Here is a 17,390-nt window from a genome sequence, read left to right as displayed (position 1 = left end):
TTTAGAAATTTAATGGGAGGGGTGAGAGATCAGTAAATTGTTTCCTTTCTTGGAACATTACTTGTTTTAATGGTCTCCAGGTCTAGTGTGCACCAATGATTGCATAGTGATGTTTTTATTTTGTGCAAAGCAAAACTGATAACCCTGCTGGTTTTGTTCAGCAAAATGCAAGGCAAGATAATTCATTCAATTTGCCTGAAATGCTGCCCAGAAATCCAGCCTGAATTTTAAAGAAGAGAAATGACATCTCAAAAGGAAGTAGAAAGAAAGCTTTATTTAGAAAACTAGATATCCAACATTAAATGCTTCCCTTTAATGTCAAAATGTGTTTTTACTGCTTAGAAATCTCTTCCACACCATCTGTTCCCAGTAGAAACTGTGTCCCCTGTCTGAACAGCTTGCCTCCAAAAGTGGGTGTTGTGGGATTTTTGGGGGGTAGATAATTCCTTTTGTTGGGAAGAAAAGCTACCTAGCTCTAATGGCAAGGCTGAAAAAGAAGGGTGCCCAGAAATAGGAAGGAGAGTAAGAGAAGCTTTCTGCATGAGTGCTGGTAATATTCAGGTTGAGAAAAGCCACCCTTCAAATTTGCAGGAGTACTTTTGGGGAGTGAGAATAAATTGTAACTAAAAAGTGGATTGAATTCCCAAATTCTGAACTGCAAAATCATATACCTTCCGTATTCTAAGATGACAAGCAATACTGTCGCTTGTTAAGAATGCAAATCTAGCTTGGTTTTTTTTTCTTTTTTCTTTTGTATGACCTTCAGTTTCTCCATTTGCAGGGATTGTGAATGGTTCAGAATTGAGCTCTGCCTCTCATGGGCTGGAGTGACTAATAGTTTCTTGTTTAATGAGGGTAATGGGTGGCAGGAGAACAGGGGGATGTTCTTTTTTTTTTTAGGACTTCCCCTTTCTGAAGCAGCAATGCTGATGTTTCCTCAGTGTCTAGTTATTCTGCAAATTATTCAGAGAAACATGCAAATGAAAGCCGGCACAGTTGGTAGATACCAGAGCAGGGATTAATTTGTAGCACCCACGACTTACAAAGTCAAGCTTATCTGTGGTGTGCTCTGTGGTGCAGGACCTTGGTTTCTAAACTTGGAGGGAGATACAGCACAGTGTTGCCTCTGGGGCTTTATTATGGGTTATGGCCTTGTTCTCTTGCCTGGCGCAGAAAACAGTGGATCTCTAACTGCATTGCTGCCCAGCAATTTTATGTCACCACCAAGTCAGATTAAGTGACAGGTAAAGTGTAATAGCCCTGAAGGCTGAATAGGAAACCATAGAAATGTTGCTGGAAAGGGCTTCTGGAGGCCTCTAGTCCAGTCTTCTCGTTGAGGTGGTGTTACCACCAGGACTAAATAAGTTCAGTCATGGCTTCTTCTAGCTAAATCTTAAAAATCTCCACAGATGGATATTATTTTATTGCTCCTAAAAGCAGATCATGTTTGTTCCTTTTCTGAGGCTAATGGAGACTTGATTGACCTGTTGAACTTGAGCCTTATTTTATTTGTGTGTATATCACCAAAGCTATTTCACTAGCTGCTAAGGAGTGGCACAAGGCCACACTGAAAATACCTTGCTTCTTACCAGAAAGTATCTCCTACTTCACAAGGTGAAGACAGCTTAAACAGGCTTTCTTAAAGGTTTCTACATCCCTCAGGCCTGACTATTTAGCAGGACACTGAGAAGTGAACATGTCCCATTGAAGTCTGTCTATCAAGATCTTTCTCCATGTTGCGGTGTATGTGGCAACACCAGCCAAAAGTATTGCTGTATGCGTGCATCCTCACAATTATGGTAACAGCTGTTTGTGAAATGCCTGGAAAAATGCACTCTTGGAGAGAAGAGCTTCTAGTGAAGGCTGGTGTTTTTTATAAGAGGCTGGATTGCTCTTCAGGGCAATTATGCTCTGTCACAGATACACCAACAGAACTGCCTTCGAGTGGGAAATGTCCAGAGCTGGAAAGAGAAATAATTTTTCACTCTGTGTGCATTGTTAGTGGCAAAAATCTATAGGCAGAATAAGATGCTCATGGCTCTTCTAAAACAACTGTGTTTGCAATGCAGTTCCCAGTAAAAAAGCATCAGATTCTGCCCTTGTTGTTCGACCCTACTCTTAATATATGACTACTGAGACTGACTATAAGTCATTAGATCAATGCTAAATGAATGACGATGAAACAAGCAGATATACTGAGTCATTTGAGTAGAAGTTCATATTTTTTACTCAATTAGTGCAGAACTTGACTTAATGCTATCTCTGTGTGAACTGATTTAGTATTACAGTTTTCCATTCAGACGTGAATTCTGTATGAAAGCTTAATACATGCAAGTGGGGTTGTAAAGCAATGCACGTGTTGTTTTACCATGCTGAAAATGTGGAAAGAGTTCTTGTGTCTGCATGCTTTAATATTACAAATATTATACTTTGGAAGTCACTGAAGACAATTGCACCCAAGTTGGTGGGAGATTGAGTCTGAAGTTGGAGCTCAGTGTGGGGCTGCTTCTTTCCTCCAGAGCTGTTCACCGAGTGCTACAGCAATGATGAGGATCTAGCTGAGCAGCTGCTGACCTATTCCTGTGAAGCCTGGGGAGGGAGCAATTGTCTGGAACTAGCAGTGGAAGCTAGAGACCAGCAGTTCATTGCACAGCCAGGGGTGCAGGTAATGTCAGTGAAAAGGAGGTGCACAGATTACTGTAACTCTTGAGATCTGGGTAGCTTAAAAAAAAGTGAATATGCTTGCTGTGAAAATGCTATATCCGCGTGAACAGTCTGTGAAAGGGTAATGCTCAGACACTGTCCTCATGGAAGTGAGAGCCTCCAGGCAAGGTTTCCTAGCCCTGTGAACACTGAGCTTTGCAGGGCGGCAGCATAGCCATGTCCTGCAACGTGCTTGCAGAACCAGCGTCTGCAGTGCTGTGAAATGCATCCCAGAGAGCACTGACTGTGGCTGGTGGAGTACAGGGTGTGTGGCTCCTCTTCTTGAAACAGGAACTGGCTGATTTGCCCAGAAATGTTAAGTCAGGAGGGGAAGACTTGATTTAGAGCTGTAAATCATGATGAGCTGGATGATAAAGACTGCCTGAAGTGACTTCTCCCTTGGCACAGCTCCTGTGTATGCACAGTATGGATGTACTGCCCAGCGTAAAGTGCCTTATAAATCAGGTCAACACGAGGCTGACGAGGACTTGAACTCCTCGTCATGTAGACTGGAGGATGGCTGGACTAAGGAACCAGCATGCTGTTACTGATGCAGAAAGCTTTCTGTATTGTTGAAACAGGAATCCCACTTATTTTGATTGAAATCTCAAAGTTTTGGGTTTTTTTTACTACATCAAATGTCCTCTAATAGCATTCCTAGATTATTTTGTTGCTATTAGAACAAATGAGGATATTTTCTTCTTCCTTGCAGAATTTCCTTTCGAAGCAGTGGTATGGAGAGATTTCAAGAGATACTAAGAACTGGAAGATTATACTGTGTCTGTTCTTTTTTCCTTTAATAGGCTGTGGTTTCATCTCATTCAGGTAATTAACTGGCTTCTCATTAGCAAAAGCAAAGCAAGTCAGTCAATTATAGGACAATTCAGGCCAGAAGGGACCTCTGGAGATCATCCAGTCCAACCTCCTCTCAAAGCAGGGTCAGCTGGAGCAGGCTGCCCAGGACTGTGTCCAGTTGGGTTTTGAATATCTCCGAAGGTGGAGACTCCACAGCCACTCTGGGGAACCTGTTCCAGTGCTCAATCACTCTGAAATAAAGATATTTAATGGCTGAATGAGCTGACAGATTGTGTCCTCACTCTGATCTGGAGTTAAGATGTGCCAATTTACTTGCATGCCTGAAGTCAGTGGATGCAGAATGGCATTACCTTTAAAGTAATGTCCTGTGCTAGGCTTTGCACCTTTCTCATTTTCACTTTGATGAAGAACACAAATGTTTCCAGGCATAAAAGCTATGCTTTGAGACCTTTTCCCTCTTTTAATTCCTCAGGAAAAAGCCTGTGGAGAAGAGTAAGAAACTCTTCTTGTATTATGTGTCTTTCTTCACCTCCCCTTTTGTGGTCTTCTCCTGGAATGTCATCTTCTACATCGCTTTCCTGTTGCTCTTCGCCTACGTGTTGCTTATGGATTTCCAGAAGGAACCTACCATCCTGGAGATGATCCTTTACGTGCTGGTCTTCATTCTGCTTTGTGATGAAGTGAGACAAGTAGGCAGCGCTTGCAAACCAAAAATGTTTAGTGCTAGATTAAAAGCCTTGTGGTTTTTCCCCTGCTAGTAGCATAAGATAGTGCAGGCAGCTTCTAAGTTACAGGGGAACCACTTTGATATGTTCAGGCAACTCAAGGCACAATGAATATTTTTTTTTTTTTTTCCCCCCTGATATTTAATTCCTACTTGTGCCCCAATAGCATGCACCAAGAGGAATGCGTATTGACCTTGAGGCTGTGTGGATAAGCTGATGCTGGTGGAGATATTTCTCAGGAATGCTTGGCTTGGATTGCCAAAGCATTTGAGAACAGGAGGTTAGATTTAACACATCTATCTGGGTGCATATCTCTAGATCAAGTGATTCCTGCCTCTCTTCTCCACATCCTGCCCCCCCCCCCCGCTTTTTTTTTTTTTTGACCAATGAGCAACTTATTGTTATGTATTTCTGTTTATCTTTTAATCATAAATACAGGTTTTGCTAGTTTCATGTAGTCCCAAGGGCCAGCTTTGGACTGCCTACACTGCTTGCGCTGGTGTGGTGTGGGAAGAGTGTGTGGGACTGCCTTTACAGCCAGCCACATAGTTGATATTCTTCTCACTTCATATGTAAGGGCACATATGAAACATGTTGGTTTTCAGGCAAGCTGATTTCTATCAGTCAGTGTTCAGAATAGTGGGAAGATGCTGGGGAAATTGGAAGAGAAATGGGTGTGTGGTTTCTGTGCGGTGCTGCTTTTTGATTGTCCTGTAAGGCATTAGTCTCCACATGAGTGTTTGTGGGTGATCTGCTGGATCAGACCACCCTGCAATAACATTTCTTACATGAGCTCAAATGACATGGCTGAGTGTTGATGTCACTGTGCTTAACTTGCTGTGTGGTCTTTTTTCCTTTTTAATAGTCAAGGTGGTACCCTGTTTAAGGCAACTTTACTTGCTAAGGAAAATGGGGGAAAAGTAAAAGACTCTGTTGCAATGAGAACACTAATGGAGTGTTTGTTTCTGCTGATTTAGGTTCTGGTGTCTCTGGACCTGTCCTTGCACTTCCCGTGTGTACCCAGCAAAAGTCCTGGGGAAAGCCTTAGGGATAGAAACCTTTTTTCCTACCAATGTCACTATTTCTCACTACCCTGAGCAGGTAGAACAGCTTCATATCCCAGTAATCCCATTGATAGCTGGTGGCCGGACTGTACCAATTTGATTGTGGGAGTGGAGGCAGCTAAAACAGAGACTTTATTGAAGATTTAGAGTTATCTTAAGCCAGTGTTCTGGCTTCAAACCTATTTTGCTAAAGAGCAGAACGCAGAGCAGTGTCCCAAACCTCTAAGCTTCTCAGGAAACTTTCTCCCTGGCTTCCTCCAAGATAGATTATGCATGCATTGGTCTAACTCTGCAGTCAAAATAGTATCTGTGTCCTTAATATTTAAAAAAAGAGGGATGTCTCAGATTTTGCTTTCGCATCAAAGGAAAAGTAAGAGTAATGTTGCCTGGGGTCCCACTGTACCTGCTGCAGTCAGATAACTAGTTTTGGGGAGAAATCAGCCCTCTGATTAGAGAGTGGTGTGTCTGTGGCAGTGACAACTACTAGACATTGTTCCAAATTTAAAGGAGATTATTTCACCGTTCGGGAGAACTGAACTCTATCTGAACCGTAAGCCACTGGCTCTGCCTTGTTTTCACTTCTGATGGTCCTAGAGATTTTTAACTAGCCAGAGCTACTTTCTCATATCCTGTTTAGAGCTGTCATGGCAATAGTGAAATCGGAGATGCCTTTTTCCTGCTATCTTCTTAGCCACATGGATGTAGCCTACAGCCAGGTGAGTGGGTAGACTTGTGGGGTGTGCAGGAAAGCCCCATTTTCTCAAATGGGGAAGGAATCTGGACAGAATCTCCATGCACGTTAACTCTTAGCAGTGGGAACTGCTTGAGATTTGAAGGACTTAACTGCACTGCAGTCTCGGTTGTTCTCACTTGTTTACAAGCATCTGCCTGTTTTCTCTCTGTTTCTGCTTTAGACAAAAACCTGTTTCCTTTCCTCCATCCACAGTTGTGCCCTTAATAGAAGAGGCATCAGGCTTAAACCTGCTGCATTTAATACAGCTGTAGTGCAGTGATATGCTTATTGCTTTGTGAAAGACATTTGGACCATGTGTGTCTAGCCATTCACATAAACCCCTGCTTCACTGTCATGTGTAGCAAGACAACTTATGTTTGATTTAGGGAGTTACTAGACAGAGGCAGCCCTATGTCATAGGTGTCAGACATGCTGTCCCCACTCAGTGCCCAACCTTTGGTACCTTAAGTAGTAAGAAAAGTGTGTTTGGGTCCCAAGATGCTGAAATAGTGTCTGATAATATTTTGAGCCTGATACCCTGGTAGCTGCCACAACTGTCCATCTTTAGCAATGCGTCCCATCATGTGAAGAAAATGCAACAGTTGTGCAACTGGAATAGCAAAGTGGTGGTCTCTACTTATAGCTGCTTCTGCATTTAGAAGAAAACTCCCTTCAATCTCTGTTTCCCATAAAAGTACTGAGAGCAGAATTGCCTTCCTTGGGTATGCCAGTTATAGAGAGATTCACTGATCAGTACTGTACTAAGCTTTGATTATTTCAAGAAAATTAAAAAGAATTATGATCAGGGACTCGTCTATTTCTTCAGTCCTGGCAGAGGTTTCTCCTGGCTAAGCTACTTGTCCTAATGAGTCACCTCTGAATTGGGTCCAGAAGTTGGTTCTTGCACAAACTTTGGATCGAGGGTGCAGTACCAGTCAGTCTGGAAATGGGCAGATTCTCACTAGACTTGCAATTCAGAAATAGAGCGCCAGGTAATTAAAAGAATAAATTAAGCCTGCATATTTGATCAAAAGCATGTGTGTGTAGCCAGGGACAGATTACTGAAAGGCTCTGTGAAGAAAGAGAAGCTGGAATAGTTCAACTGCCCCGAAACAGTGACCCTCCTGCCTCCCTGCAGTGTTTCATCTGCTCTTAGTGTGTCACACCAAGACTCCATTGACCCATTTGGCAGCAGTTCTGCTGGAGCATACCGTGATCTACCCTGAGGTCCCCTGGCAGCATGTGTATACACATGTGAGCGCTAAGTCCATCAGTCCCAGCTCTTGTCAGGACTGTTCCCTCCTCTCCCCATGCACAAGCACCAGTGTGGTTGGGTTATGTCCTCTGAGCGCAGTAACCCACACTGTGGTGCAGTGTTTGTGTTGCTGATGTGCTTGACTGGTCCTAGTGCAAGAGCATTAGGTTAGGACATCTGAACTGCAGGAGAAGATGTGTTAAGGAGCTCTAAACATAAAAAATCTTGACCTGTAGTCCTATTAGAAGTTACAGTAAAAACATGTTGCCAGTTATTTTTGGCATTGGTGGATATATTAAAACCCCTTTTTTGGGGGGAAATTAAAAGCAATCTGAACTCTGGTATACCCATTATGTGTGACAAAAAATTAATTGGGCAAGGAAACAATCCTTACGCTATTGCAGTGGGTGGAATATTCACCCATGAGGACATCCAGTGGGGAGAGAGAAGGGGAAGATGGATGAGCTCCCCATGTCACTGTTCAGTGCTCTGTGGTGGTTACTTTCTGCTCTTTTTCCTTCCCAGTGGTACATGAATGGCAGTAAGTATTTCTCAGATCTGTGGAATGTTATGGATACACTAGCAATCTTCTACTTCATAGCAGGGATTGTGTTCAGGTGAGTAGTATCTTTTCTTGTGGCCATGTTATGGCTTTGCTTTCTTTCTAGGTTTTGACTACAACCTGTAATGAGATTTTGGGAAATGACGTGTTCATGAAACTCCCTGTTCTTTATGAAGGCCCCAAATACTGCCAAGTCTTGACTCTAAATCTGTAAAAGCAAATAAAGAAATAAAATATAGTGATTAGGGAACATCTGCATGCAATTATTTTCTCTTTTTTTTTTTAATGGAAGTTGAGTCTATCCTTGGAGTCAGAAGTGGCTTTCCTAAACTCAGATCTTTCTGGGCCACCAGGACAGCCCTTCTTAATGCTTAGGTTTGGATGAGCATGTTTAGAAGATGATGATTGAAATAGGCTTAGGTTTCATGAGAACGCCTTCAAGACTGGCTATATAGAGCATATCAAAGTTGCAGGGTAAGATGGTTAATATTTCGGAGAGTCAGAAGTTCTTTGGGATTTTCCCTGGCTCCTATTATTGACTATTTAATATGGTAATCTGGACTCTTTCAGCTTTAGTGTATTATATTTAAGGGGACCGTAATTGTACCTACAATAGTCTAACCGAATGTCATTAGCTCACATAAGCTATTTTACATGAATGGGTGAGTTAACAACCATGACAAAGAAATGATGGAAACACATTTTACAGTGTAATTGTTCAGTCAACTGTAACTTAGTTGTTGTTGCCTCAGTGCAGCAGAGCGGTCATTGCACTGTGATCTTTTTGGAGGGCTGTGGGAGTAGCTAAAAGTACAAGATTTCTTTGCTGTTAATAGTTTTAGAGGCTAAGAGGAGACACAGTGATGATGTAGCTAAGATAGGAAGGGTGGTAAACAAGGTGTGCATTGACCAGTTCTACCACCTGTCATCAGGTATGGGTGGGTGGGAGAGGGTATGGGGCCCTGGATAGCTGTGCTCTGTTTCCCAGTTACTCACTTTCCACTCCCCATTTCAGTGTTTCAGTGTATTTTCACCTGATTTCTGCATGCTTTACCCAATGCTTGTCTTCATTTTCTTTTACTGTCTCCATCAGGCTTCACTCATCTGATGAAAGCTCTTGGTATGCTGGGAGAGTCATTTTCTGTTTGGACTACATAGTTTTTACTCTGAGGCTGATCCATATTTTCACAGTTAGCAGGAATCTAGGACCCAAAATTATTATGCTGCAGAGGATGGTAAGATTCTGGCAGCTGTTCAAGGAAGTCTAAATAAATGATGTGACACCTTTTTTTTTTTTTTTTTCTTCAAGAGTGAAAATCACCACTGTTCTGATGATGGCAGCAAGTTCTCTCCTTCTCTTAAATCTGCTAAACAGTATTAATTAAGATTCAAATAGGACCTAATTAAGAGCAGGGCCTTTTTCTCTCCCTCTGCACAAGGAGAGAATAAAGATCAGGCTGAAGAACAGAAGAGGAAATTTGTTTCCTGGTAGATTTGTCTTACGTGTCTCATGTTTCAGTGGTATATTCCATCACTCTTGTTGCTCACATGAGCGTTCACCAAACAAGACAGTGATGATGAATGGTATAGGAGGAGGATTTCTGTCTTCCACTGCATCCATCACACAAATAATTGGAGAAGCTAGTGGTGAAGAGCCTCTTATGGAGTGGCCAGGCTAATTCTGTCCTTTGTAGCTGGAGGGCATGTTTGCTAGAAGACTGGGAAAGGTAATAGGAAGAAAGTGGCGTTCCATATAATACGGATGTGGCTTTACTGCAGGTGTGGGAATGAGGAGCATTGGAGAGCTGGAGTGTGCCTGAATTTGTGCATGTCACCTGGAGCCGATCTTGTATATGGAATTTAAAAAACAGCTGTGTGGTGACAATGGGAGTAACAGTGTGGTCTGCAGCTTACCCAGAAAGCCTTTATTTTGCCATGTACCACTGCTGCAAAGCTGAAGTCTAGAGATTACCTAGTCCTAGAGTGCCTTATGATATGGAAGCAACAACACAGGATTGTTTCCTGTACAACTTTCTCTTGTTTAGTCTTCTTCAAAAGGGATAAGTTTTTGAGTAAGTGTAATAATAAAGATGCTTGGGGCTAGTGGAAGGGCACGCCTTAGTGGAGGTGGATCTGCAACAAATGGGAAAGCTCAACTGGGATACTGCCAGTCTTCAGTTATCTGTATATTATTAAGAGACAGAAATTCATGAAACTGCTTGCCAGAGTGTCTGGACTATAAATGCTGGTTTGAAGCCATCCAGGGTAGCATTTTCAGAACTGGTGGCTGCTTTCACCTGACACTTGGCTGGAGCGTTGCAAGCTACAGTTGTTGCATAAGTAGTCTTTATATGTGGATCTTGCTTTTGTGGGTGGACCCTGCCTGATGCCGGGGGGATATCCTACATTCTGAAACATGCCTTGCTTTTCTGGTTGTGTAAACATTTTTGAAGTTCCCTGAGCGGGAATGGTTAATTATTTGCATGCGTGTGTGTTGGTGACTGTAAATTTAGGAAGCAGTGATGTGAAAACTTGCATTAAAATGGTGCTGTGTAGCTTTTCTAATATTTGTTCTCCTCCCAAATATAAAACTGGGGAGAAAAAAGCCATGTGTGGCTTGCGACAGGCATGTGGTGGGTCACTGATGCATTTGCTTGTTGTCCTTTTCTAGATGATAGATGTCTTCTTCTTCCTCTTCCTCTTTGCTGTGTGGATGGTGGCCTTTGGCGTGGCCAGGCAAGGCATCCTGAGGAAGAATGAGCACCGCTGGGAGTGGATATTTCGATCTGTCATCTACGAGCCATACCTGGCTATGTTTGGCCAGTACCCTGATGATGTTGACGGTACCTGTTTTCTGTGGGAAGCTCTCCTGGGTGGGTGGAAGGCTCTGTCCTTTCAGTGGTTGTCCAGTCCTGTGTTGAACCCTTTCCTCCAAGCAGCAGCCAGGCAAGGTTTTATGTCTGATGGGGAGGTGGGGAAGGAGGAGGCCACACATATTGGGGTCAATGGCAGTACCTGGGGCTGGACCCAACAGAAAGAGGGGGAGAAGGCTCACTATTTGTTCTCCTCTCTCACCCTCTGAGGTACCACCTATAACTTTGACCGCTGCACCTTTTCTGGCAATGAGTCCAAGCCCTTGTGCGTGGAGCTGGATGCCAACAACCAACCCCGCTTCCCAGAGTGGATTACCATTCCCCTTGTCTGCATTTACATGCTCTCGACTAACATCCTCCTTGTGAACCTGCTCGTGGCCATGTTTGGGTAGGTAATAAAGGAGCGATCACTTGCTTGTGATCTCTGTATCGATATTGCTCGGAGAAAGGGAATGAAGTCCTGGAAAACGGCATGAAGCCAGGCCTTGGACTCTGCCTGTGTCCTGTGCTGGGAGTAGTCTGGATGGGGTTCCCAACTTGAAACAGACCTCTCAAGTGAAGGGTGTGGCATGGGAAGGTGAACAAAGGCAAGGTTATTCAGTGTTTCTCACAGCAGCCTAATCAAAACTGGTACAATGTCCTGGGGATGGCTTGCTGCCTGTCCTTTTACTACTTCTTTAGGCATCCTTTGCACACTGGGTTTAGTACAAATGCCTGTGGTTCACAGAGGGGGTGATAGCTGCTGGGTCAGTGCTTTACCAAGAGTGAGTTGCTGCACAACTGACTGTGCTAGACAGAATAAACAAGTTATTATTGCAGTCTTTCTGTGACACTCAGGTTTTATTAACCAGAACTGCTGTGTGGTAATGATGGGTGTGTTACTGCTCTGGTGAACCTGCTATTTATCGTTCTGACTTATAGCACAGGCAATGGGCCGCATCTCCTTGGGACATATAAAAGGACTTTGTCTTGAAAAATGCCATCACCTCTGGTTTTTATATGGTAATTTGTCTGTGGGTCTACCAGTCAGGAGGCCTATTCTGACATCTTGTGAGGTATTACACCATGCAGATGGACGAGACACCAGAAATTTGGTGCTGGTAACTGCTGACTGTATCACATAGCCAGCACTGATTTGCCAAATAAAAATGGTTGCTGTTGTGCACATTATCAAATATATATTGACTGCATTGGGACCAACAAGAGCAAACCATAACTGGTCCTCAGGGAAAAGTTTCCTCAGTTTCTTCCAGAAATCCTACTTCTTCTCTGCTTTGCACTCCCTTGCAGCCTAACAAAAATACTTACGCCTAGGCATCATTCTTGAGGTCTGTGATGTTTATTTTTGTTTGTTTGATGGTACTTTGGCAGTGACAGACTAGGCGGGAATTTGCTTTGGCAACAAGAGTATTTACAGGAACTGCTAAGGACTCTTGGTTTGCCTCAAGAAGATCTCCCTTCCGAATGCCAATGCCAATGTTTACTGTCCTGAGATGAGATGTATTAGTGTGATGAGTTGAGAACGCCTCAGCTTTGGGATCTGCTCACCCCTCTGCCCTGAACCTTTCTTCCCATGCTGAGCTGGACTCCAAAGGCAGTCAGTAATGTGATTTTTGACAAGGCAGCTAGGACCAGTGCAGCATATCTATTTATTGTACCTAGTTTTCCTAACCTGCACAGGACCAGGGGACAGAAGACAATGCTTATACTCACTAGAAAGGGTGAAAGCAATTCACATTAATCAAGGAAAGTATAGCAGTAAGCCACTCTACCCTAGAAGCCTTTGATATTTGTTAGAACACTTATTTTAACAGCAGCTAATGGTAAATGCTCTGGTTTATACAGTTATGCCAGTAAAAACCTAGCTTTTGCCAGTTCAGCTTATTTTGTGGAAGGACCCACATGAATTCTGTAATGGCACTCTCAGAGCTTTGCATAGTTCATTTTAACAACAGACTGCACAATTTAAGGAGGAGCGCTGGATTGTACTGAAGTCAGGAAGCCCAGTGGGCAAACAGCAATCCCAGATGTTTATTTTCTTGATGCAGTTGGAAATGTGTGAAATCTGGGATGACTCCTCCTATGACCAGTGTGTACATAGTGTCTGTCAATCTTTAAAAATGCTGATGTCTGTTAGACACCAGTCCAATCAGTGTCTCTATATGTTGTAATTACAATTATATATTAATTTTAACAACAGAGAATCCAACTATTTCTTTGCATCTGGTATGCATTAGCTGAAAAGGGTGAATATTACATTTTAGATACTTCTGATATTCAGGATTGTATTATCTTCTAAAACAATAGATAATTTCCACCAGGTGAAGGTTTTAGCTTATCTCATGTAAGGGTCTGTTAGGATCTCAACACGGACATTTTGGAAGCATCTGTCTGCCATTTAATGTCAGCAATGAAAGGTCAGGCAGTCTGGGAGCTGTTTGCCCTTGTGGTTGTTGCTTTGCTGGGTTCGTACAGTAGGTTTGATCCATGCCTGGAGCATTCTTAATGCCTCCACTAAAAATCTCAGGAGCTTTTCATTTTTTGTAAATGTTCTATTTTTAGGTTTGTTTTTTTTTTTTTTTGCTTAGAAAGAAGTTAGCTGATGAATTAATGAGACAGTATCTTGCAAAGAAGCATCCTGTTCCCATGTGTCTAGGCTGGAAGAAAATTGCCTAGAGCTAAGGTAGTGAAAGTATGTGGAGTATTTTCTCCCTGTTCCTCATTTTTCCAGTTTATTTGTAACTTCAGGGTGGTTTTTTTTCTACTGTCTTAGTTCTTCTCATTTTCAAACTTCTCTCTAAAAAGGACAAACTCAATAACCTCCTAATCAGTAAAAAGTAACAGCTCCAGGATGACTTTACAAAAACATGCCCTAGTATAATAAAGAGAAACACTGTGTTACTTGGCTCTGATGGAGTGAGTAACTAATGCTGTATGTATTTTCTCTTTCTTTACCTGTTAGTTACACTGTTGGATCAGTGCAAGAGAACAACGACCAGGTGTGGAAGTTCCAGCGTTACTTCTTGGTCCAGGAATACTGCAGTCGCTTGACTATCCCCTTCCCTTTCGTCATCTTTGCCTACATATACATGGTGATGAGGAAATGTTTCAAATGCTGCTGTAAGAAAGAAAGTAAAGAGCCATCTATTTGTTGTGAGTTGGATTATTCCTTACTGCCTAAAAGTCAGCTCTGGTGCAGGTGCATTGCAACTCTTCCATGGCATGGTGTGCTTAAACCAGGCAGCTAGTATTTTGGTGGGAAATTTTCATGGGCAATGTAGACCTTGGAGGAGGTGGTTGTAGTGGAAAAGAGGAGCAGCTCATTCATGTTCTCTATCAAATGCAAATCCACTATATTGCTGGAAATCTCTTCAGTAAGATTCGAATCAAAGTCCCTCGCTGCTTCTCAGCCATAATCTTCCTTCAGTACTCAAGGTGCGCTCTCTCTGGGATACGGGGAATTATACTCCTAACTCCTTATGCTAAAACTCTAATAGAGCATTATTGTGATCCCTGCCCCTCAGTAGCTTTCGTTTTGGTCTGGTTAGAGAGCTTTTGTGTTCTACTGAGACCTGGTCTACTTGAGTACTGTGCAGAGTTATCCAGTGCTTTCTTGTCCAAGACATTTCAAGGCAGAATTACTTCATGTATGTAAATCAATTAAGTCTTCAAATTAATCCTATCAGTTTAGGGCTGCCTATGCTTCTTCCTAGCTTTAAAAGGGGTTTTTTTTGTGTTAGAGCACTGAATAAATTCATCCAGAGCCTGCAGCAGCTGAAATTCATCTTCATGCTCTGCATGAAAAATGTAAACCATCCCATTTGTCATTAACATCTTGTAGCACATCCTTCCTGCACTGTTACCCAGTGGCAGAGATCCCTGATGTTGCATGCTCTGAGTGTTTAGGTAACTAGTACAAGAGGTGGTCTTAGTCTCTGCTTGCCACTCTACCTTCTGGAGTTGCATTTCTTTTTGTCCTCCAGTTACAGTTTCCCAGCTAATACAGCTAGTAGCTGCTATGGCAGCCTAGTAGAGGACAATCATCTTCAGAGGCTCTTCTGCCTGCTGGTGAGTGACTGAAAGAGAATAGAGAGTCTCCTGACCCTCTGGGCATGGCCAAATGGGCAAATTGCCTCAAAAATGCAGCAGTGGCCGAGTCAGTCCTCTAGCTATTTCCCCCTTATTTACTCTGTCAGAAGACACAGATATGAATTGTTTTAACAAGCTTTTCCCCCCAACAAATGGAGTGTTTTCTCTTTTTTAAAGTCCCATTGAGAAGCAGACGAGAGAGGATAAGTTGAGTTAATTGACAGTCTTACTCCCATCCATCAGCAACCTTGCAGTTGCCCTGCAGCACAGGCTGGATTTGTTACTAGTTCAGCAGAAAGATGCCTGCTTTGGCATATAAAATTCCTTAGTGTTGACTAAATTGTTTTGGCTGTCCAAATCACTGTTTGGTTTCCTTGCTGGGAAGGTTGTTTAACGGCAGATATTTCTGCCCAAGTAATGCACAGTTGATGTTGCAGTTCTAAAAGCAAATGGAAGGATTAACTAGAGCTGGAATATCATCATGGTTTTGCTGCTGACAGGAACTGAGAACTGCATGGAGAAAGCACACTAATGTATTGACTACTGCAAAATCCTGGCTTCTCCACTTAACTCTTATGGAAATGGTTGGGATTTGGGTGCTTAAATGCTTGTTGGTATGTGGGAGAACAACTGAGGCTGTGTGAGGTCAGAGGAGCACTGGGTGGAGGAAATGGGACTTCAGTCATTTGCCAGCTGTGGGCTTCTTTTGCCTCAGCTAACTTTTTAAAATTAGAACTCATGTGGTTTGTGCTGTCCTGTTGGAACAGGATAAAATGCAGAAGTATTATCCTGGAGGACTTTGATGCCTCGAAGTGGTTTGCTCTGTGTCACTTTCTAATTTACAGCATCAACAGGAGATGTTTTTTAGAGAAGACAATGCTTCATCATTTTGAAAAGTTTTAGTTCAATGATAAGTCATACAACATGGTTCTTAATACGTGTTACTCTTAGTGATTCAATATGGGATAATGTAGAAACAAATAGAAAGTGCAAACCCAGATAGGAACTTTCTGGAATGTCCTATGCCTGTTGAAGCGGCTGCCATTTCACAAAGCACTCGTGTTAACCAAGGCTCAAAAAATTCCAGAAAGAGTTTTGGAGCTTGTTAGGGGTTTTTTGTTCATATTTTCTTTTTTTAACCAACTGTGGTTGCCAGGAGCATACAGTAAAATGCATTAATATCACATTTATCAGAGCTGTGTCACAGGTGGAAAGTGGGGCTGCGAATGCTCTGGATGCAGAGAAGGGAATCATTAGCCTCTGAATGCTAGCACTAACCCAGCCTTTTTGCATCTTAGCATTGGAAAGACAAATTAACTGAATCTAGTGTTGTTTTTCTTCACATACATTTTCCAGGCTCAAAAAATGAGGACAATGAAATTCTGGCATGGGAAGCTGTCATGAAGGAGAATTACCTTGTCAAAATCAATACCAAAGCAAATGATTCATCAGAAGAGTACGTCTGCCCTTCTTTGTCTTCACTCTCTTAACTTTCTGTTGAATATTTTTAGTGAAGGCAAGTTTTCAGCAGCTCTAAATGTTTACAAACTAATGAGTAGATAAATAAACTCAGCATAAATGTGCATTTTCTTTCTAAGAAAAATGGTGGGGGTTTTGTCAGCTGCTGCAGGCTGTCTTCAGAAATAATTGATTGGTCTGGTAGAATACTAATGGCAATATTGCAAGGGTTATAATGGCATGTTATGCACACAGCTGGGTAGATGTATTAAACACACTTGTTCCAAATGTCTGTCACAGTATTTCTCAAATTATTTCACCTTTCTGTACTTGAGGCTTTCTATTTTACCACCAGAGGAGAAAATGTTGTCTTCCTATAGTGTTTTGAGGTCTCACTGTGGAAAGCAGTTGTATAGCTGACTAGTTTTGTAACATTATGCAGTTAGCAGAGAGTATTTAGTGTTAGACCTGGAATATCAAGCATTCCCATGGCATCAATCTATACAGAGGTCTGTACTTTATCGCATAAGTAGGAAAGACCTCTGGAGAGGGGAAGATGCTATTTGGAATTATTGTATTTGAAGGTTGATGACTTGGACTATTCTTCTTTGACTGCCAGATCATGACACTTTATCTTTGGGATCTGTCTCAGTGTTTTCAGAGTAATAGTATACAAGGAAAATGAAATATAAAGAAAGCTAGAAAACAGCAACACTAACCTGCTTTGTATGATGGCATAATTTTGTAGCTAACTTCCAGCAGCTTTAGTATTTCCCTAAGTCAAATGTAAGGGAAGAGCTGATAAGAATGGATAGGAAAGACCAGACTCTTCCATGCCCCTCTGCCCCTGCTGTGGACATTGCTGTCCACAAGTAAGTGTTTATGTTAAGACTACCCAGAGGCACTCAGCATGGATAAGAAGCCAAACAAATAAAAACAAAATAGCTTTTATGCTGGAAGCAGGAGTGTTGACAGGGAAAATGGAGTAGCACGGCACTAACAGTAATTCATATGTTAGTTAATATACTTGTAATAAAAACAATGCCAAAGCACCTGCAGCCCTGCCTTCTTGGAAGGATGAAACACTGGTGTTCCCAAGCAGGGGCATCTGC

General features: G+C 42.3%; 1 protein-coding gene across 2 annotated transcripts in view; it reads left to right on the top strand.

The window, feature by feature from the left end:
• Window positions 1-17,390, top strand: part of TRPM8 (transient receptor potential cation channel subfamily M member 8) — a 49,427-nt gene that overhangs the window by 27,726 nt on the left and 4,311 nt on the right. Inside the window, exons 15-23 of one of the 2 annotated variants that reach the window (XM_052793010.1) lie at window positions 2,520-2,665; window positions 3,416-3,528; window positions 3,992-4,208; window positions 7,822-7,913; window positions 8,952-9,093; window positions 10,530-10,701; window positions 10,942-11,119; window positions 13,694-13,884; window positions 16,177-16,276. In XM_052793010.1, coding sequence (XP_052648970.1) covers window positions 2,520-2,665; window positions 3,416-3,528; window positions 3,992-4,208; window positions 7,822-7,913; window positions 8,952-9,093; window positions 10,530-10,701; window positions 10,942-11,119; window positions 13,694-13,884; window positions 16,177-16,276 — 1,351 coding nt within the window. Of the gene's footprint in view, window positions 1-2,519; window positions 2,666-3,415; window positions 3,529-3,991; window positions 4,209-7,821; window positions 7,914-8,951; window positions 9,094-10,529; window positions 10,702-10,941; window positions 11,120-13,693; window positions 13,885-16,176; window positions 16,277-17,390 lie in introns of those variants that run through there. The other variant, XR_008236051.1, reaches the window with a different exon arrangement.

This window comes from Harpia harpyja, chromosome 7 (genome assembly GCF_026419915.1).
Source record: "Harpia harpyja isolate bHarHar1 chromosome 7, bHarHar1 primary haplotype, whole genome shotgun sequence".
NCBI lineage: Eukaryota > Metazoa > Chordata > Aves > Accipitriformes > Accipitridae > Harpia > Harpia harpyja.
Note: the sequence above shows the minus strand (reverse complement) of the source record. Positions and strands in the feature narration are given on the sequence as shown.